The following is a 22,172-nucleotide window of genomic DNA, read 5'->3' on the forward strand; positions in this document are numbered from 1 at the left end:
AGGGCACAATACAACAAAGAGAAATTAGGACGAAAAATGTAGCACCGGCCCCAGGTTCGAACACACGACTTGTTACCGCCAGCCCACACAGGCCAGCACCACACCACGTACCAATGCTGTACAAGTTGGATTTCCACCCATAATGACCTATAGAGAAGCACACACATAGGGCTTAAATCGGCTACAGTCATCGCGCGCCATTTTCACATGTTTGTTTTTTCATAGCATTTTGTAACAATACATAAATTAAAAAGATTATACATACAAATAAATTAACTTATTTAAGATATTGATCTTGTAATTATAAGAAAAATATTTAAGATAATTTTCATGTAATTCTAAAAATATATTCTTATCTAACATAATGATCATGTAATTCTAAAAATTATTATTATTTAAAATAATGTTCACGTAATTCTCAAAACATTATTATTTAAAATAATGTTCACGTAATTCAAAAATGTTCATATTTGAACGAATGTCAATGTTATCCTATTAAATATTCAAGTATTATTTCAAAATGGTTTTATAGTAAAAATAATATTCATGAATTATTTTCGTAAATTACAAAAATATTCATGCCATATTAATGTATTCAGAAAAATATTCACATATCTTTAGGCTGTATTCATGCATTTAGATAAATATTCATGTATTCACTTTACAAGAAATAGTATTACTTAAAATACTGTTCATGTAATTATAAAATATATTTAAGCATTAACTAGAAAGCAATTATATAATTTAAATAAATATAAACTATAATCGTATATATGAATTAAAAACACTATCATTGTAGACATTAGGATTAGCTATCCAATAAAGACAGCTAGTTTGACTTCCTGTTGTGGCTAGCAGTTTCGGCTCTTAGGAAGAGGTCGCGCGTTCGACCCTTACTTTTGCATTTCCTCTTGTACTGTTTCCTGAGTGGTGGGCCTCGCTTGTTTTTTTAGGAAAAAAAATCAAGGGGCTCTTTTGTGATGAGAAAAAATTCCAGACTGTTTTTCGCAAAAAATACTGATCACACGCTAATACCCGCCTTTCTGGTCACTGACAGTGGGTCCTACGCCATGTTGGCGCGCCTCATCAGCACGTTGAGTGTATACAAACGTGATTAGCACCATAGATGTACGCTCAAGCCAAGTTCTATCACCGGTTCAATGTATGCCGTAAGTTTTAGCACCAAACTGACTTTTCTTGGCACATTCAAGCACCTGTGGTGTAATTGACTCTTAATTATTTTGCTATAATGTAGAGTGGTTTGGAACTAGTTGACCCGATAAAGCCGATTGCGATTCCAATGACTCACCAGCAGCTCCAATTCTTTAAGGCGCGCGCGTGCGCTGATCTTGACACGCCGCCATCCGATTTGAGCCCCGTGCATGCATAAACCGCCACAGTTCAATTAGGAGTACTATACACATCATCAACCACTTCAACAGTGTCGTGTCTTTCTGAAATATAGAAGTAAAGAAAAGAAAACAACGTAGTGTGGACTGTTCTGCACATACACTTGTGACAACTAATCCCACTTCGATCCCAATGATTTTGTTTTTTGTGTAGCTCACATACTCCCTCTCTCCCGAAATAAGTGTCTTAAGCTTAGTAGTACAAAATTAAGATACTTACATTGAGACGGAAGAAGTGGTTTGTCACGTTCGCCACGTGCCCCTGCCTAGCCGGCCTGCCCCGTGCGGCAATGGGCACGCCCAACAATCCTCAACTTCAACCCTTCTTGGATGTGACCTCTCCGATCGGGGCGCAGGGCGGCTAGCCCTCGCCTTTGATAAGGTGACAGGCTGCGAGCAAGGCAACGACCCCATTCAATCTCCAGGAGGAAGTGAGCAACCCCTGTGCCTTCGGCCTTCCGCCTCAGCGGCTCAAACACGAAGGTATTCCCCATCTCATGTTGTGCCAAATTCCAATTTTAATTCCAAGATGCCACTATTTGATGATCTTTAACTCTTAGTGTCCCTTTCCATGTTCTTTTCCTTAGTTTTTGTGACGCCCGAATAATTAGGCTACAGTAATCCCACGTTAACGATGCCACGTCACCCGGTTACTGCTGTTAATCTCGCGTAGTTCAAAACCGATTCAAATTCAAATTTAAAATTTAAGTCGAACGATAAAAGTTTTCAAACATTAAAACAAAAATGTTCGGTTTGTGCCAAATATTACATAGTTAATTATGGTGAAGAAAACACATGTTTAGAAAATGCGTAAATATTTTAAATTGAAATAAAAATAAAAGAAAATAAATAAAAGAAAAAAAATACAAAACAGAAAACAAAAAAATAAAACGAGAAAAGGCCCCTTGACCGACTGGGCCTCGGCCCAGCTGGTCACTTGGCTAGCCAGGCCGGCCCAACCGGCGCCCCACTCCCTCTCCATAATTCCCTCCCACTCCACTGGTCAACCCCACCGACACCCCCACACTCCTCCGAAAATATCTCCCCCCCTCTCCCCCGATTGGATCGGGATAGAGAGGAGGAGGCCGCCGTTCCCCGCCCGAACACCGACGCCGCACGACGCCGCCTCGCCCTCGCCGCACGACGACGTCGCCGGAGCAACCTCGCCGCTGCCTCCTCTCCGTCCCCGTCGTCCTCGTCCTCCTTCCCAAGTCGCTCCCCGCGCCCCACTGCCCCTTGCCCTACGAATCCCGGCGAGGACCCCCGCCGCTGCTTCCCGCTTGCCCCGCCTACGCGCCGTCCGCGCACGCTCACGCGTCGTGGCTGCGTGCTACTGCTACTGCGGCTGCGCTGCCCCCCCGCCCCTCGCGACCACCGTCACTCACCACGGCCCGCATCCCCGCCGGCCCCGCTGCGCCCCTTGCTCGCTGCTGAGGCCTCCGCCCCGGGCCGTGCCCTCCCCTGGCTCCGGCTGGAGCCGGCGCCGGCGTGCGTCGGGCCGTCCGTTTGGGCGCCCGCACCTCCGCCCTTGCATCGCCTCGCCTGCGCCACCCAGGCGCGACGCCCCACAGCCACGCGCCACCATGCCATCGCCGCACTCCACATCTACCCCCTGTTGCTCGCCGCCGTCGCCCCCTACCTCCCCACTCAGCTTGGGTCCGGCCACCCTGCCGCCGCCGCTTGTCGCCCACGCCGGCCCGACGTCCCACCGCGCCTTCGCCGTGGCCTCGTCCCAGGCCGGTGCCCCCTGTCGTCCTGGGCAAGCGCCCAAACGGGCTTGGCTCCAGCGCCCGCATCCGGCGCCCGCCCCGTTACACCACCGCCCGAACCCATTATGGCCTCTGTGCCACTAGACAACGGGGCCCAGCCCCTAGAACGTTTTTGTAAAAAAAAACAATAATAAAAAATAAATAAAAAATGAATTAATGAAATTAATAATTAATTAGTAAATTAATTAAGTTAATTAATCATGTTTAATTAATCTAATTAACTAGTTAGGTTAATTAAACAGTAATTAGATTAGCTAAATCCTATTAAACCTAAACAGAGTATGACGGGTGGGTCCCACTGGACCCACACGTTAGTTTGACCAGTCAACACCTCTGATGATGTCAGCATGCGCTATTCTGGATAATGTTAAATTAAATTAATTAAATAAATTCTAAAAATGATTTAAAACTTTAGAAAATCATATAAAATAAACCGTAGCTCAGATAAAAATACTTTCTACATGAAAGTTGCTGGAACGACGAGACGAATCCGGATACGTAGCCCGTTCGTCCGCCACACATTCCTAACCTATCGAACTCGCAACTTTCCCCCTCCGGTTCATCTGTCCGAAAACGCGAAACACCGGGAATACTTTCCCGGATGTTTCCCCCTTCGCCGGCATCACCTACTACCGCGTTTGGGCACACCTAGCATCACGCTTTGTCATGTCATGCATCGTCATGCATTTGTTTGCATTGTATTTATTGTTTCTTCCCCCTCTTCTCTCGCTAGACACCGAGACCGACGCCGCTGCTACCCAGTACGACTACGGTGTTGACGACCCCTCCTTCTCGGCTGAGCTTCCAGGCAAGCCCCCCCTTGATCACCAGATATCGCCTATTCTTCTCTCTACTGCTTGCATTAAAGTAGTGTAGCATGTTACTGCTTTCCGTTAATCCTACCCTGATGCATAGCCTGTCTTTGCTACTACTGTTGTTACCTTTACCTGCAATCCTACATGCTTAGTATAGGATGCTAGTATTCCATCAGTGGCCCTACATTCTTGTCCGTCTGCCATGCCGGGCCGTGATCACTCGGGAGGTGGTCACGGGTATATACTATATACTTTATACATGATACATGTGGTGACTAAAGTCGGGTCGGCTCGTGGAGCACCCGCGAGTGATTCACGGATTGGGGGCTGAAAGGACCTTTGTCCCGACGGCCCTCTGTGTGGATCTTTTGTGGCAGAGCGACAGGGCAGGTTGAGACTACCTAGGTGAGAGGTGGGCCTGGCCCTGGTCGGCGTCCGCGGTTACTTCAAAATAACACGCTTAACGAGTTCTTGGTATTTGATCTGAGTCTGCCCATTTGGTCTATACGCACTAACCAACTACATGGGAAAGTTATGGGCACTCGACGTCGTGGTATCAGCCGAAGCCTTCTTGACGTTAGCGACTGAGCGGCGCGCGCCTGGTTGGACCGCGTAACGTGACTTCCTTTGTAATGGAGGTTGCTAGGTCTGCTCTCCGGCCGCGTACGCAACGTGCAGGTGTGCAATGGGCGATGGGCCCAGACCCCTGCGCGCATAGGATTTAGACCGGCGTGCTGACCTTTCTGTTGTGCCTAGGTAGGGCTGCGACGTGTTGATCTTCCGCGGCCGGGCATGACCCAGAAAAGTGTGTCCGGCCAAATGGGATCGAGCGTGTTGGGTTATGTGGTGCACCCCTGCAGGGAAGTTTATCTATTCGAATAGCCGTGTCCCTCGGTAAAAGGACGACCCAGAGTTGTACCTTGACCTTATGACAACTAGAACCGGATACTTAATAAAACACACCCTTCCAAGTGCCAGATATAACCCGGTGATCGCTCTCTAACAGGGCGACGAGGAGGGGATCGCCGGGTAGGTTTATGCTATACGATGCTACTTGGTGAACTTACCATCTACTCTCTCCTACATGCTGCAAGATGGAGGTGGCCAGAAGCGTAGTCTTCGACAGGATTAGCTATCCCCCTCTTATTCTGGCATTCTGCAGTTCAGTCCACCGATATGGCCCTTTACACATATACCCATGCATATGTAGTGTAGCTCCTTGCTTGCGAGTACTTTGGATGAGTACTCATGGTTGCCTTTCCCCCTCTTTTCCCCCTTTCCCTTCTACCTGGTTGTCGCAACCAGATGCCGGAGCCCAGGAGCCAGACGCCACCGTCGACGACGACTCCTACTACACCGGAGGTGCCTACTACTACGTGTAGCCCGCTGACGACGACCAGGAGTAGTTATGAGGATCCCAGGCAGGAGGCATGCGCCTCTTTCGATCTGTATTCCAGTTTGTGCTAGCCTTCTTAAGGCAAACTTGTTTAACTTATGTCTGTACTCAGATATTGTTGCTTCCGCTGACTCGTCTATGATCGAGCACTTGTATTCGAGCCCTCGAGGCCCCTGGCTTGTATTATGATGCTTGTATGACTTATTTATGTTTTAGAGTTGTGTTGTGATATCTTCCCGTGAGTCCCTGATCTTGGTCGTACACGTTTGCGTGCATGATTAGTGTACGATTGAATCGGGGGCGTCACAGTTTTGTAATTGTGCAGATAACATAAAATGCGGAAATCAATTTAGTAATTTTTGTTCCAATGTAGTTTTACAGGAAAGAAAGATGGATAAATGAAACAAGACAATGTCATTTTACCTCGTCCTAGAGGTAACTTTTCATATTTTGCATTTATTATTAACCATTTATACCTGCTATTTATGCATTGATTTGCATTTCAAAATTTATCCTTAATGGTTTAGCTTCTTCTACTAACGACGATCTAGTCATGGGAGGTTAAGATCAATCAATCCTTTGATTTGGTACCATCTTTTGTATCATCTATGCTATATATTGCTTGTTGATATGTTTTAATTTATTAGTTGAACCATCATTGAAAAAATAATGCCTTTGAATATTGTGTTTGGGTTATTATTAGTTATGAAACGTAGTTAATTTCGTATGCCTTGAAACTGCCTTTTGTTGGGCATTTGATGACATGTGCTTGCACAACATGATCGTAGAGAATGGAAGGCCAACTGATCAACTTGGATTTTTAGATATTCGGAGATCAGGGTCACCCCTCAATGCGATGGCAAATACACTCCATATGTTTCTTGAAGGGCCTCGGAAGACCCAAGACTGCAAGGTCAAGCGGGAGTACAACAAGACCTCATCAAGGAGAATGGCAATGTACTAGGGAATAAATATGTCATCTATCATCATATGTACCATTTGTTGTGATTACCTAGACTATTTCTTTTATTCTCGCCATTTTGTAGCGTTTGAATTTGTATTTTTAAACTTGAAACCAACGAGTTTAGAGTGTCATTGTAGTGTTTGTATCATTGATGTCAAGGTTTAATTAATATGATGATGAGAAGTAGTTAAAGAGTTGTGTTCTCTTTGATTGTATGAATTTTCTTGAATAATATATGGTGGTTTTAAAATAAAATTGCAGATTGAAGTGAAAAAATAGGAAGTTTTTTTAAAGGCACTCACTTTGGGATGAGTTACGATGCAGCGTCCAAAGGCCCAACATTTCTCGGGGACTTCTGTTTTCGGTTGGCTTTTGGGAACAGTTTTGGGGTTCGACTAGGAATGCTATTAACTTGGCTAAAAATCAATAGAGTGAAGTGTGGTATGGTGATAAGGTAAGACCGGCGCTCGATGCTTCAGCCACATTTTTCTTTCTGTCACTAGTAAAGGCAATAATATGTGTCACTGCAATATATGCAAGAGACGGAGCAACAAATAATCTGCTGGGCAGACCAAGAGGAAGAAAATCACACAAATTTTATCACCAAGGCCCAGTTTACGCCTCACTCCGGTTTTGTTGGTGGGCTGGGTGGCCACGATCCAGTTTTACCCCAAGGTACCCCCACCACTCATTTTGCCATCCTCCAAAACTCAAGCGCTCATAGTTTGGCTAACTATTCTGTTCAAGAAAAAGGGTTTCCCCGTTTTATATTATAAAATAAACATCCGATACATCCAGCTCGCTGGGGCCGCAGCACAAATAAGCCCGAAAGAAAATGAAAGAGAAATAAATGCCGACACCGGCAGATCAACGAAGAAAGGAAGACCGGCAACCGCCGCACCCTCCGACGAAGTACCACCACGCTCCCAGCATCTCGAAGCGCCTCGCACCAAGCAGCACCTTCAAGAAGGAATGCGACGCCGCCACCGCTGTTGCTTGAACAAGTTCTAGGGTTTCCTCCAGTACGCGAGGGATGATGGGGAAGGGATATATCTGACGCCCCTCAGAAAGGTCCGACGGCGCCCGCAAACGTCACCGCGTCGGTGCCGGACAAGCCGACAAGGATTTCTCTCGATCCACAACCACCACCATCACCCCAGGCACTTTGAGATGCACCACCCCGACAGCCGCCCACCAGCCTGTGCCACCACGGTTACCGGACAACCCCGCCGCCTCACTGGAGCTGCCAACACGAGGCCTAGATCGGGCAAGAGACCCCGACCACGGGAGCGACCACAACTCGACCGGGGGGAGGGGACAACCTCCACCGCTGCAGCGGAGCCGACCGGACGCGGCGACGAGGACTTCCCGGGCCTCGATGGCCCGGTCGGGTCCACTTGGACCCGGACAATCCTGTCGCCACGCTGCAACTCGCCGACCGACGAAGTCCTCACCGCAACAGACCGCCGCCACCACGCCATCACCAGGGAACGACGCCGCCGAACACCGAGCCACCAACCCGCCCCAACCCAGATGGGGCCCAAAAGGGCCCAGATCTGGGCTGGGCGGGCGCCGCCAGCCACCAGCGCCACCGCGCCGCCCCACGGCCAACGGCCGCACCGCCGCGTCAAGAACCACCGTGGCACGCGGCATTACCACCGACGAGCCACACCGACGCCGGCCGAGGAGCACCGCCGCCAACCACCACCATCCGAGCATGAGGGGCCGCGCGCGGGGAAGGGCAGACCCATCGCCGCCTGCACCACGCGGCCGAGGCCCGGCGGCGCTCGCTGGCAGCGGCAGGAGGAAGGAGCAGCGAGGAGGGAGCCTGGAGGGGAGCGGCGTCGGGGGCCCCTGGTTCCCTCGCCCGGGGAGGCGACGCGGGGGGTACGGGGAAGGGAGGAGGTGGAGGGAGGGGCGGGGGAGCGGGAGAGGCGAGCGGCGACGACGGGCTCCGGCCGCGGCGGCGGCTCCGCGCGGGGGAGCCGCCGGCGGCGGCGCGGAAACCCTAGGCGGAAGGGGAGCGCGGGGGAGCTCCGCTAACTATTCTGTTTCGCTTGATGAGGGTCGCCATTTGTGGCTTGGTGCTCCGCACGACCCCTTTTGTATCCTTATGAACATTACTTTTCAAAAAAGCTTAGTCTCGCCCCTAAAAAAGTTCAAATACGTCCATTTAAAAAAGAATCTTCAACACAACTGCTTAGGTTTAGTGTTGCTGCTACACATAAAGCTATGATGTCATTTGATATCAAAATAGATGTTAGAATAATCCGAGGCATATAACCGGTCTACTGAGCATCAACAATCACACGAGCCGTGATATAGAGATTTGTTAACGAGGTTCACCAGATTGGCTATATCCCCAGAGCCATGTGTTCTACTATAGTTTTCTCTATATTTATAGTATTTTAACAAATATTTTATAGATTAAATTGATGGTAAAAATAAGCCACAAATAACGACAAATGCCTTATGGTTAGGGTGCGTCAAGAGGGGGTGCCATACACACAATCTTCCACCTTAGAACATAAAACTCATTTAGATATCACACAGTGCACGATGAAAGTCTCGCTAGCCTAATTCAGCTCTCCATTCGTCTCTGGTGATGATCTGAGTTTTGCTAGTATTGGTTTCAATTAAACGGACCCATTTAAGCCAATGATTATTTTATAGAGCCCATGATTCTATCAAGCCATACTGTCTCTCCGCATGCGAGACGTGATTTCGAGACGTAGCTCCGGCGTGCGTAGAGATAGTACGGCTTACTTCAAGACATAGCTCCGCTCGCCTATGGTACGGTGGTACCGGGCCAGCCTAGTACTGTAGATGCGGCGCCAGATTTTTTTCCCTCTGTTTTGTTTCTTAGCGGTCTTTTCACTGTTTGCAGTGGTTTTCTTTTCTTTCATCACTTTCACTTTTTTATTTTGCAACACGGTTCAGCATTTTTCGTACACATTTGCATTTTTCATATACACCAGGACGATTTTTCTTACCGTTTAATATTTCTCAAATACATGACTAACATTTTCTCAATTATAAGTTTTGATGTATTTTTTTATGCACATTTTACATTTCTTATACATGTTTGCATTTTTTGAATATTTTTTGTAATACATGCTAAACAGTTTACAAATACACATTGAAACATTTTTCTGAATGCTATATAACATATTTTAAATGATGTGAACATTTTTTTACATTGCATAAACATATTTTCTTAAATTTCACAAACATAATTTTGAAACGCGCGGACAATTTTAAAGCGTAACTTACGTATTTTTCAAGTGGCACGAAATAGTTATTTTGAATTACACAAACATTTATTGACATTTTATTGAAAACCTATCGTGAACACTTTTAAATGTCACGCACATTTTTCTAATGCAATCAACATTTTATTAAACTACACTACCAAAAACATTACAATGTGGCAAAAAAATTCTAGTCCAATGTGAGAATTTGTTTTCCAAAATTTAAGCACATTGATTTATATTTGGAATATATGTATTTATAATACATTAAAATTATTCGAAAAACCAGAAAACGAACTAGAAGCATCAATAAAAATAGGTACATGTACCAGCGTAATTATGGGCCGAACCATTTATGGTGTCCTTGAGGCGAGATGTGCATGTCTCACGCCGTGGGCGAGAGACAAAGCCACCCCGCTCTACGGGTCCCCACCAGCTCAACCTTTTAAGAGCAACTCTAGCAGACCCCGCAAAAGCCGCAAACCCGCAAAATTCCGGTGAGTATACGGGTTGGCCCAATTTTCCGTCCAGAACAGAGCCCGTATACTCGCCCGGCCCGTAAAAATATTTACTACGGCCCGCAAACCGCCCGCCCCGACCAGTATATCTACGGGTTCGCAGCGCGTTTGCGGGTCGAAACCCTATCCTCCCGCCGCCGCCGAGCTCTGCAATTCCCCACTCCCCTCCACACATTTCTCGCTACAGGCGAGCCCGTTCCGCCTCCAGTCGCTATGTGGGGCCGCATGTGGAGCTCCGGACGTGGCTCCGGGAGCAGATCCGGCGGCGGCGGCGACCCCGAGCGCGAGCAGCGCGTCCGGTCGGACGGCGCGGGGCGAGGAAGTGGACCAACCGCGGCCTCTCGCCGCCGCCGAGTTTCCACGTCCGTGAGACGGACGAATACGACCGTCGGCACGGCCGTACGCTGTCCTCTGCCGCGGGCTCGTCCTCCGCGGCGAGATCTCCTACGCCGGGAGTTCCTCCTCTTCCAGCGCGGGCCTTCTCCCCATGAAGAGGGAATGGTCGGAGGAGCCGGAGGAGATCGAGTTCGTCCCCGTCAAGCAGGAGCCCGAGGAGCTCGGGAACCGCGGAGTCGTCGGGCCGGAGGACTTCGTCGCCGATGTCGACGCGGTCGCGGCCGCCATTGCTTGCGCGAGGAGGCGGAGGGCCGGCGCCATGACGAGGAGCTTGAAGACCTCGTGTTCCAGCAGGCGGTCGCGGCCAACCTCGCCGCCAAGGAGAAGGACGACGAGTGGCGGCGCATCCGCGAGGAGCAGAGGGAGAAGTACATCGACCTCGGTAGCTCCGGCGAGGAGGATTGAGCTCCTCCACGGCGTCGTCCATGGCCGCGAGCTCGCCGCCGTGAGATCCCCACCCCCTCTAGTACTAGTACTGATGTAGTATGTAGTATGAACTAGTGTTTGTAGTGTTTGATCATGTAATATATGTAGTATGTGATGAACTACTATGGTGCAATTTCTCTCGAGAAACTGTTTCTTCAAATTATGCAGTTTTATCTACGGTTTTTTTTAGCCGTTCTCGACCCGCAAACGAGATCTTTGTTAAACTGCAAATGTGTTTTATGGGTCGAGATTTTGCGGGATCTGCTAAAGTTGCTCTAAGGCGCTTGCATTGATTGATTTTGACACCACGTCTTCAGGTTTAGATTCGGGCCCGCAAGCATCAATCGCGTGGCAGAGCACGGTTTAATCAGGCAGTATATGTACGTACGTATTGACCATGCGGTATCAGGTATTCTACGCACATATATGCCAATGAACTGAGTGCCGTGTCGCAGAGGAATTTTAGACATGTAGATTTTCTATGAAATGTAGTACAAAAGATTTCATAGGATAAATTCTTATGGGATCCAATCCTATGAATCAAATGACCAACATAGAATTTTTTTTAAGGATTTGAATCCTTCAGAAATCCTAAAGAATTTCTTTGAATCAAAGGAGCCCTACCTCGTGGGAATATGCTTCGCGATTCACTCCTGGCAGGCTTTTTCTAGGTATACCTCGCAATATACAGGTACGGGAATAGTGCAAACGTATGTCCTTTGCCCATTGTCAGCTCGAGTGAATGCAACGATGCTGTTTGATGCGCGTGGTGGAGCGGTGACTTGACTGCTCTGAGTCAATACTGCATGAATTTAACACGGACCTGTTGCAGGCAGTGAACAGTATTAATTTTATATCAGACTAGGCGTCTCGCCCGTTGCTGCCTGTTGGAGCAAAGGCTATCCTGGCAATGTTCAGACATGTGCAGTCAGCGTATTTCTTTTTTAATGACAAATCCTCTAATTAGTGTACTGTTACGTGTTAGATTTTGAGCAAACTAACTAATGTAAGTAAAAGTATTGCTCATTAGGCATCACGCACGAAGCTCTAGATCCTCTCTTTCCCACTTGATAATGGTACAATTAGCGGTAGGGCCCCTTTCTTTTGTTTTTTGTAACTGTGCAGCCTACGATACATCAAACTCGTTGAATTAGTGAGCAAAAATATACTGCCTTTCCGTTTTGAAAAAAATATACTGCATTTTCAGTTCAAAATTAACACGCATGACTATTCTCAAGAAAATTAAACCTGCTCTCCTTGTAAGCGTTTCTCTATTTTCACATTGCTAATCTCCAAACAAATGGTTCAAACCCTAAACTATTTGTGAACAAACTATTGTCTGTAGATCTGTAATTAGAGTGCTAATAGCCCAGGATCTTTAAGTAATCTCCGTAATTAGAGTTAACCATGCTATCTTAGGCGAGCTTTCCGACCTGTGCAGTCAGCATTTTTTTATGACTATATCCTTTAATTAGTGCACTGCTACTTTTTTAGATTTTGAGCAAACTAACCAAGTTTTTTTTTTGCGGGGAGCAAACTAACCAAGTTAATTAAGAGTGCTGCTCATTAGATGTCACGTACGAAGCTCTAGATCCACTCTTTCCCAACGGATAATGATACAATTATGTGTAGACCCCTTCTCTTTTGTTTTCTGTAACTGTGCACCTATGATTTTTTTTAAATACTATCAAACTCATGAACTAGTGAGCAAAAAATATATTGCATTTTCCAGTTCGACATTAACAAGCCTGAACATTTCCAAGAAAAAAAACTGCTTTCCTTCTAAGCGTTTCTCTATTTTCACATAGCTAATCTGCAAAAAATTGATATACAAACCCTAAACTATTAGTTAACAATCTATTGGTTGTAGATCCGTAATTATAGTGTCAATAACCCAGGAACTTTAGGTAATCTTCTCCCATCATGACAGTCAAAACCTACAGGCCTGCATGCAAAAATTGATGGCCCATCATGTCACTAGTCCAAACCGATGGCCCACACGCAAATGCCCAGATTGGAGGGATGGATGCTGCTTCGCCCAGGTCCGGTACCTGTCAGCAACTTGGGGCCTATCCATTGAATACGGTGAAATACAGCATTGCTTACGATGGTGGCAATTAAAATACGCCTGACAACACCGATCGCGACGCTGGCTCGGCGGGGATGATTCCGAGCTACCTGCAGACCGGCCTCTGCAACGTTTTATCGATGACCTGAGTACTTACATTGGTCCCATGAAATCATGACCAAATGAGGACCATTCACTCATTATTACGATGCTTGTCGTCAATTCAGTGACGGTAATCATTATGGGAACTGCTTTCCGCAGGACAGGTTGGTGGAACCTCCCACTACTGTTCTCACTATTGTTGTGTGGTTGTCATAGACCAAGTACAATAGTGGACTTACAGCCCGCTTACATGGCATTTTTTGCTTATGTAGAGAAGAGAGATGTGAAAAAGTAACGAGACAAAAATGGCGGTGGTTTGCGGGAGTCCGGACGGATCCCAAGCCCGCTTCTAACCGCCCTGGCTTACCGAAAAACCCTCCCCACTCCTGCTCCAAAGCGTCAGCACCCGCATTCATGTCCGGACAGAGCGGATGCGACCATTCACTAGCATCGGCATTGAAGCGTCGCGCCATCCGAGAGAGCGCCGACCGCGCCACTTTCCGGTGCAGGCGACTGCCGCACGTTCAAACGACACGACGCCGCCCGCATTGATGGCACTTGGTTGTCAAGGCGTCTCCTTCAGCGCCACCCGTCCGTTCCTCTGCCACCCACCGGTGCTATATAAATCGCTGCCCCGGCCATAGCCACAGTCATCCCTCTCCGCACCACTCCCCGCCATGGATCCCTTCACAGCCAAAGCTCTTTGGGACAGGCTGACGTCGGAGTAGAAGAAGCCCGTGGCTGCCATTGCTGCAGACTGGCAGGCCAGCAAGCAACCGGAGGACGCCTTCGACGACGACGTGCAAATGGAGGACGCCTCTTCCTCCGCTCCACCCTTGTCGGTGCATTGCACCATGACCATTGGGGAGGCCCGTGCCCATTATATGGACATGGTGCGGGAGGACCAGTTTCGGGAGGCGAAGGCCGACGCCAACTACAACCACAACCTCCTCTAGGAGCATCCGCAGGCGGAGGATCATGTCGCCGCCGGCAGGGCGATCGCGCCGGTTGCGGACCTGGCCGATTAGTCGCCTGGCAGCAACGTGGAGGCGGACAGCTTCAGTTCCTAGGGCTCCGGAGGAGGTTACGGAGGTGGAGATGAGAGCGCCGACGTGGAGCTGGAAAAGGCGAAGCTTCCGTTCTTTTGGTTCATGGCCGGACATGGGAACGGGCGCCGGCGATCACTTAGATTATTTATTGTTGGGGAACGTAGTAATTTCAAAAAATTTCCTACGCACACGCAAGATCATGGTGATGCATAGCAACGAGAGGGGAGAGTGTTGTCCACGTACCCTCGTAGACCGAAAGCGGAAGCGTTAGCACAACGCGGTTGATGTAGTCGTACGTCTTCACGATCCGACCGATCAAGTACCGAACGCACGGCACCTCCGAGTTCAGCACACGTTCAGCCCGATGACGTCCCTCGAACTCCGATCCAGCCGAGTGTTGAGGGAGAATTTCGTCAGCACGACGGCGTGGTGACGATGAGGATGTTCTACCGACGCAGGGCTTCGCCTAAGCACCGCTACAGTATTATCGAGGTGGACTATGGTGGAGGGGGGCACCGCACACGGCTAAAAGATCAAACGATCAATTTTTTTTTCTATGGGGTGCCCCCTGCCCCCGTATATAAAGGAGCAAGGGGGAGGCGGCCGGCCAAGGAGGAGGGTGCGCCAAGGGGTGGGAGTAGGACTCCTCCTTTCCTTGTTGAAGTAGGAGAGAAGGAAAGAGGGGGAGAGGGAGAAGGAAAAGGGGGCTGCACCCCTTGTCCAATTCGGACCAGAGGGGGGGTGCGCGCCTCCTTCCTTTTGGACTCTCTCCTCTATTCCCGTATGGCCCAATAAGGCCCAATACTTCTCCCCGGCGAATTGCCGTAACTCTCCGGTACTCCAATAAATACCCGAATCACTCGGAACCTTTCCGAAGTCCGAATATAGTCGTCCAATATATCAATCTTTACGTCTCGGCCATTTCGAGACTCCTCGTCATGTTCCCGATCTCATCCGGGACTCCGAACTACCTTCGGTACATCAAAACACATAAACTCACAATATAACCGTCATCGAACTTTAAGCGTGCAGACCCTACGGGTTCGAGAACTATGTAGACATGACCGAGACACGTCTCCGGTCAATAACCAATAGCGGAACCTGGATGCTCATATTGGCTCCCACATATTCTATGAAGATCTTTATCGGTCAGACCGCATAACAACATACGTTGTTCCCTTTGTCATCGGTATGTTACTTGCCCGAGATTCGATCATCGGTATCTCAATACCTAGTTCAATCTCGTTACCGGCAAGTCTCTTTACTTGTTCCGTAATACATCATCCCGCAACTAACTCATTAGTTGCTATGCTTGCAAGGCTTTAAGTGATGTGCATTACCAAGTGGGCCCAGAGATACCTCTCCGACAATCGAAGTGACAAATCCTAATCTCGAAATACGCCAACCCAACAAGTACCTTTGGAAGCACCTGTAGAGCACCTTTATAATCACCCAGTTACGTTGTGACGTTTGGTAGCACACAAAGTGTTCCTCCGGTAAACGGGAGTTGCATAATCTCATAGTCATAGGAACATGTATAAGTCATGAAGAAAGCAATAGCAGAATACTAAACGACCGTGTGCTAAGCTAACGGAATGGGTCAAGTCAATCACATCATTCTCCTAATGATATGATCCCGTTAATCAAATGACAACTCATGTCTATGGCTAGGAAACATAACCATCTTTGATCAACGAGCTAGTCAAGTAGAGGCATACTAGTGACACTCTATTTGTCTATGTATCCACACATGTATCATGTTTCCGGTTAATACAATTCTAGCATGAATAATAAACATTTATCATGATATAAGGAAATAAATAATAACTTTATTATTGCCTCTAGGGCATATTTCCTTCATTTATTAGTTATACTCTAGAGCCCGAGCATCCTTTTATGTATTTGTAATGAAATCCGTCATGTTTATATGAAATCCGGTGTGTTTATATCAAATCTGGATTTGTTTGAACGAATTTCATCCGGATGATTCGAGTTGTTGTGAAAATGTATGTGGCTACGGTTGAATGGGTCGACCCCTCATCCGTGTCACGGACTGGTCCTCTTCTGTCCACGAACGAATATGGAAGGAAATTTTTGGATTGTCCTTCGAGATGCCCTTACCCTCTATTTTACTACTATTTGTCACCAGTGGGTGGAAGTGAAGGGCGTAGCCCCGAACGGCCGCAAACCTGCAAAGTGCTACTTAAGCAAATCAGCTAGGAAATCAACTTCAGGCTGGCCATAGTGGGGGTAACATAAATAGTATCATGCACTTGGGACTCGCAAACATGCTTATGTGGCAGACAATTAAAGAAGAGAGAGATGGTTATAGTAACATAGGTAGATACCGCAACATAATAAATGTGATGCTACTATGTGTCATGCATGGCAATAATAAGACCACCTATGATACTAATCTACTCCCTCCGTTCCGAAATACATGACGCTGGGGTTTTTTCCGACCAGGTGAAAAAGCAGCGAAATGACCAGGTTACCCTCCAGTTTTGAATTCTCTCCTCGTCTCCACCCAGGTCGTATTCCAGATCCGCCCGCCTCCGTCGCCCCCACCTCTGGATCCTCCACCTCCATCGCCCCCGCCTCCGTCGCCCCCCACCTCCAGATCCTCCACCTCCACCTCCATCGCCTCCCATCTCGCCCAACAGATCCCCTTCCATCCTCCCCATCTTCCTGGGCCAGCAGATCCCCCTCATCGTCCTGGGCCAGCAGATCCCCCACCTCGTCATCCCAAGGCCAGCGCCCTGCTGCAGATTGCCGCCACCCTCCCAGGGCCTCGCCAGCTCCACCTCCAGGTACTGCAGATCGCCGCTGACTTCAGGTCCTGGTCGTTCAACAGGTCCAAAAAGGGGCAATTCAGTTGCAAATTTAGCATGACAAAATTCAGTACTGGAGCATGATGTTGCATGATGTTGGGAGGATTCAAAAAATCAGCACTGCATTGGAGTATAAGTGCAGTACTCCAATGATGTTGGAGTATCATTAACAAAAAATCAATACTACTGAAACAATTGCATGATGTTGGAGTATCATTAACAAAATAACATGATGTTGGAGTACAGCTGCATGATGAAGTACTACAGGGGCAGAATCACTTTTACAACGTCATGCAACATCATTTTCATGACAAGAGTACTATTGCATGATGTTGGAGTACTATAGTGCTTGATGTTGCATGAACTTATACCGTGGCAGTACCTGAACAGGCTCCAGGTCCAGCAGGTGGAGCTCCAAGCTCCATTGCACCAACTTCAGAACATGCAGCAACTGAAAAAGGAAATAGACATAGTCAGGGCAGAGGCATGGATTTTGATCTCAACTGCACTCCAGCCGAAGAAGACATACTCCAAGATGATATGAACATGGAAGAGGAAGAGGGCATCGATCCCGGTCAAGATGCAGTTGGTGAGCTCCAGTACTCCTGCCATGAACAATCAATAGTTCAATATGAACATAAGCAGCATATTTTTGCTCGTCAGTGAGGGTTTTCTTTTTTCTAACTCCTTGCTGAACAACTGCAACAAGAAACAAAACAATGAAAAAAAATATTAGTCCATGCTCAAATGATAAATTGATCAAGATCACATGATAAATTGATCAAATGATAAATGAGCTACTGTTCATTTTCAGAAACACTAGAGTTACTGTCATTTTCAGAAACAGAGCAAGCAGTCCTCTGAAAAATCTCTCTGAGAGTAGCTTAGTTGCTCTAAGACATGTTAAATTCAATTAAATACTGGCAGCAAGCAGGCACTAACAAATTTACTCCTAGCATTTCCTGTAGTACTCCAAATAAATTTGCTGCTCTAACACATGTTAAATTCAGTTAAATTTGGGGTTGCTGTACACATAAGAACTACTCCTAGCATTTCCTGTAGTACTCCAAATAAATTTGATATGTGAACAAACAGGTGCCTCTCCAAATAAATGGAAGCACAAATATAACTAGTGTCGTGTGTTCTTTGTACTCCAAAGTAGGTATACTCCAAGTCTCCAGGTATAGTTGTGCTAGATGAAATCCTATCATTGGTTCTTACTCTGTGTTGACTGAATGAGATGGCAAGCTACTACTGTACTGTAGAGGAGGCCCTCAGATCTCTAACTCTCTTTTTTTACTGTGTGGTTTAATTAGTTTCTCTCTAGTTTCGTTTAATTAGTATAATTAACAGAAAAAGGTTTCAGTTAGTTTAACTAATACAAAAAGGTTTTAGTTAATTTAATTAAAGAAACCGAAAGGTTTGAGTTAATTTAAATTAACTCAAAAGAGAAGAGAAGATCTACACTACTCCAAATCTTGAACTCACTTTTTTTTATTTGAGAAGAGAAGAGCAGAGCAAGCACTGCTACTGCTCCAAGCTAATCTGACTGCAAATCAGAAACTCCAAATCTGATTATTCAGGTACTCCAAATACCGATATGTTTGCTACTCCAAATTTTGCAACCACTACTCCAAAACAATACTGAAACTACATCACAACAATTGCAGTTTTGAAGTAAAGCTTCAGTTAATTTTAAAATTTAAATTAAAGTTTCAGTTAAAATGGAGAGAAACAACAGTAAGTACTGTTGGAGTACTCACTAAGTACTGTAAGATGAGTACAGTACAGTACTGCTGCAAGAGGAGGACAATACGCCATTAGCTCATTGCAAATTTAACCAAAACTACAGTAGCACAGATGTTGGTGAGGAAACAACAGTACTATTGCAAGATGAGTAGTAAAATCAGTCCTACTGTGAACCCTACTAAGCTCACAGATGTTGGAGCACAGTAGAAAGAGCCTCACTTAACTCCAAACAAGACTCCAAAACATGCAATTCCACATCAGCATATGATACTCCTCTGAATGAATGACTGAAGCAGCAGGCGTCGGGCACCACGAGCATGGCATCAGCGTCGGGCACCACAAGCACCACCGTCAGCGTTGCCCTATAAGCACAACAGAGGATCGGAACTCTGAATTGAACGACAACTGAAGCAAAACAATCGACCATCGACAGTAAACCTCTGAAGAAATGTTGGAGTGCTGCTGCTGCTTGGTTGATTACAGAGAGCTTGGTAGGCCATTAAGGCCTCACATCTGACATTAGCATCCGTAACATTTCCTAGCAGTACACAAGATCACAAGAATCTCCATTTGCTAGCCCTACTCCTAGCACTACTCCTAGCATCTGACATTAAGTTTTCACGGAGAAGAGACAGTAAGAGGAAGATAGAGCAATACCTCAAGGAGTCATCATCCATGGACGCACAGCCGGGCCACCATGTCCATCCTCTCGCCACCTGACGCAGCAGCTGCTCCTCAAGGAGTCGCTCATGGAGGCCGCGCGCAAGGAGGAGGACGGCGGCAGCCGCGACGACGACAAGCTACCGCAGGTGGTGTTCGACTCGGCGTCAGATGGTGTACGACGCGCTCAAGCGCGGGGGCGGGGCGGAGGTGCCGTCGTGGGTCCAGCTGCTCACCATCCTCCTTTCCTTCGGCACGTCGGCGCTCGGCATCGCCTAGTGCTCCTCGTCACAGCCGCACAGATGCAGCAGCTCCCCACAGCCGCACAGATCCGGCAGCTCCTCACCGCCACAGTTCCTCTTCCCGCAACTCCTCCTACTCGAGCAGCTCCTCCGGCGGTAAAAATCGAATCTTGGGACGATGAAGCAGGGACGACGCGAGAGAAAGAGGGCAGCGGCGACGCGGTTAAGGGAGATGCAGCGACGCAGGCGAGGGAGATGCGGCTGCTACGCAGGCGAGGGAGATACGCGGCGACGCGGGCGAGGGAGATGCGGCGGCACCATGGGTGAGGGAGATGCGGTGGGAGAGAAGCAGAGAGCGATACGGGCGAGGGAGACTGAGAGAGACTGAGAGAGAGACTGAGAGCGATGCGGTCGAGGGTAAAAATGGAAAACGCGAATATTTCGTAGCGTTATGAGATTTCAACGTGCAGACGTAAAACGTCATGTATTTCGGAACGGAGGGAGTATCATATTATGCACTGTAGAGGTAGTAACATAGACTAGTAACATATGTATGTTACTACTTTAAGTTACTCTCCACTATGACCAGCCTCACACGTACGGTGCTACTTAAGCAAGGCAATTTGCTACTACCAAAAAAAATGGTCGTACCCCGGGCGGACAGCCAGCTCGCGGTTTGAACAGCTGACAAGACCCGCCGAAAGAGGGGCATGCAATTTCTCGACCTTGAATGAGCCTGAAAGCAGCGGCATGGCGGGCGAGTTGGCCATTGTCGACGTCCTGCTGCTGTCTCTGGGCATAGGCTGGTCCAAATGTTTCATGGTGCGCGCCGTGCGCCGATTCCGACGCAGCATCCTCCGCTCGAATTAGATGCATTAGTGGCTTATTAACCGGCTGTCTGGTTCGCTGACCTGTAGTACATCCTCTTAATTGGGCTCGTACGTGCACCCGCCATGCCATTGCCATCCACCAGCACATTTTGCAGGTGGGTGGCTCTGGCTGCCTGCCCGGTGCGTGCACCCATATACTGTTGCATGCATGGATGAGTCGGCAGCGAGTCGTCTCGTGCCACAGCACGTTGGCTGTGGAATCTACACAGTGGATGGAGGTAGTATAAAAAAAAGGAAGAATGTGTACAGTGGAGTGGGAGCTGGGGATGCGATGAGGCCGGTCCTTGGTGCTTCAATGCCTCGACGTCGACGGCCAACCGCATTTTCATCGCTGTCACCAGTGACACGCCACTGCTCAAGCTCTGACTCGGATCCGTCCAGTGGCCGCACGCACAGCTCGTCTCCATCTCCTGCTGCCACGTAGGTTAGCCAGTAGCTTCTTCGCCCGCTATATATATATATATATATATATATATATATATATATATATATATATACTACGTGGTTGGCCAGCCTGTGCGCCCTCGATCAAGTGAGCCTGCGGTTTTTGTACCTACCATCACATTCACATCACATAGGCCCGGCGTCCGGAGCGATAATCAGCGAAGATGGTGGTGGTCTCGCGGGTGGCCGGCGGGCTGGTGCGTGCCCTCCTCTTGGGCGTCTTCGGGTCGGCCGGGACGGTGGTCGGCGCCGCGTACGGCCTCCTGTCAGGCTTCGTCGACGACGAGGACGGCTTCGCGCAGGGGACGCTGCTGGGGGCGCTCGCCGGGGCTCTCGTCTCCCTCGACCTCGCCCACTCCCTCCTCACCATATGGTGCCGCCGCCGCTCCTCCTCCTCCTGCACCGGGCGAATCAAGCGCACCGTCGCCGCCGTTGTCGAGCTGACGACTCTCGCCGACCCGCAGTACTGTGGAAGACGAGATGATCGCGCCGTCGTGGGCCTCGACCGGCCGGCAAGATCGTCCAGCTTCGGCTTCTTTCCGCCGGCGGCCGTCACTGATGCAGGTGGCACTGGCGGCTGCTGCCCCATCTGCCTCCAGGAGTTCGACGCCGGCGGCGAGCGCGAGGGGCGGCGGCTCCCGGCGTGCTCCCACGTCTTCCATCTCGAGTGCATCCGTAGCTGGCTCCTGCGCAAGCCCCACTGCCCCATGTGCCGTCACGCCGTCCACTCACACGGCTGTTGACCTTCCGGCGAGCAGGTCAATTTGTGATTTCAGATGTTTTTGGCCATCTCAGTTCGTGGTCACCGGGTGTGCTTTACTTGGGAGCTGCCACGTGTATATTGGGCTGTCGTTGCCGCGAACCAGTGAAAAGTCAACCGCAATATACAGTACATATAGTAAACCAAAGTGTAATACAGTTATTTTTTCTTCTATAGCAAACGAGCTTTGAATAGTAACTTTCGTTTTCCCGACTATCAATTACAATAATATCTGCACGACTTTTGTGATGGAGGGACGATGACAGCGACGCACCTTCGGCTCGCTTCAGTGCTTGTAGTCGTCGCTAGGTGGCCTACGGACTTGGATGTAATCTTTACTTCTGGTGTTCTTTGTAATATATTGACACTTGATGAATACATTGAAAGATTTGGATAGTAACTTTCGTGTTCTTCTGGATGAAAAACAAAGTAA

At 48.2% G+C, this 22,172-nt stretch overlaps 1 protein-coding gene across 1 annotated transcript; it reads left to right on the forward strand.

The window, feature by feature from the left end:
- The first annotated feature begins 21,053 nt into the window (after nt 1-21,053).
- Nucleotides 21,054-21,937, forward strand: LOC109761530 (NEP1-interacting protein-like 1). The gene has a single exon (XM_020320354.4). The coding sequence runs from the start codon at nt 21,144-21,146 to the stop codon at nt 21,720-21,722; it is 579 nt and encodes a 192-aa protein (XP_020175943.1). The 5' UTR covers nt 21,054-21,143; the 3' UTR covers nt 21,723-21,937.
- Nucleotides 21,938-22,172: the final 235 nt, after the last annotated feature.

The sequence above is a fragment of the Aegilops tauschii genome, chromosome 2 (genome assembly GCF_002575655.3).
Source record: "Aegilops tauschii subsp. strangulata cultivar AL8/78 chromosome 2, Aet v6.0, whole genome shotgun sequence".
Taxonomy (NCBI): Eukaryota; Viridiplantae; Streptophyta; class Magnoliopsida; order Poales; family Poaceae; genus Aegilops; species Aegilops tauschii.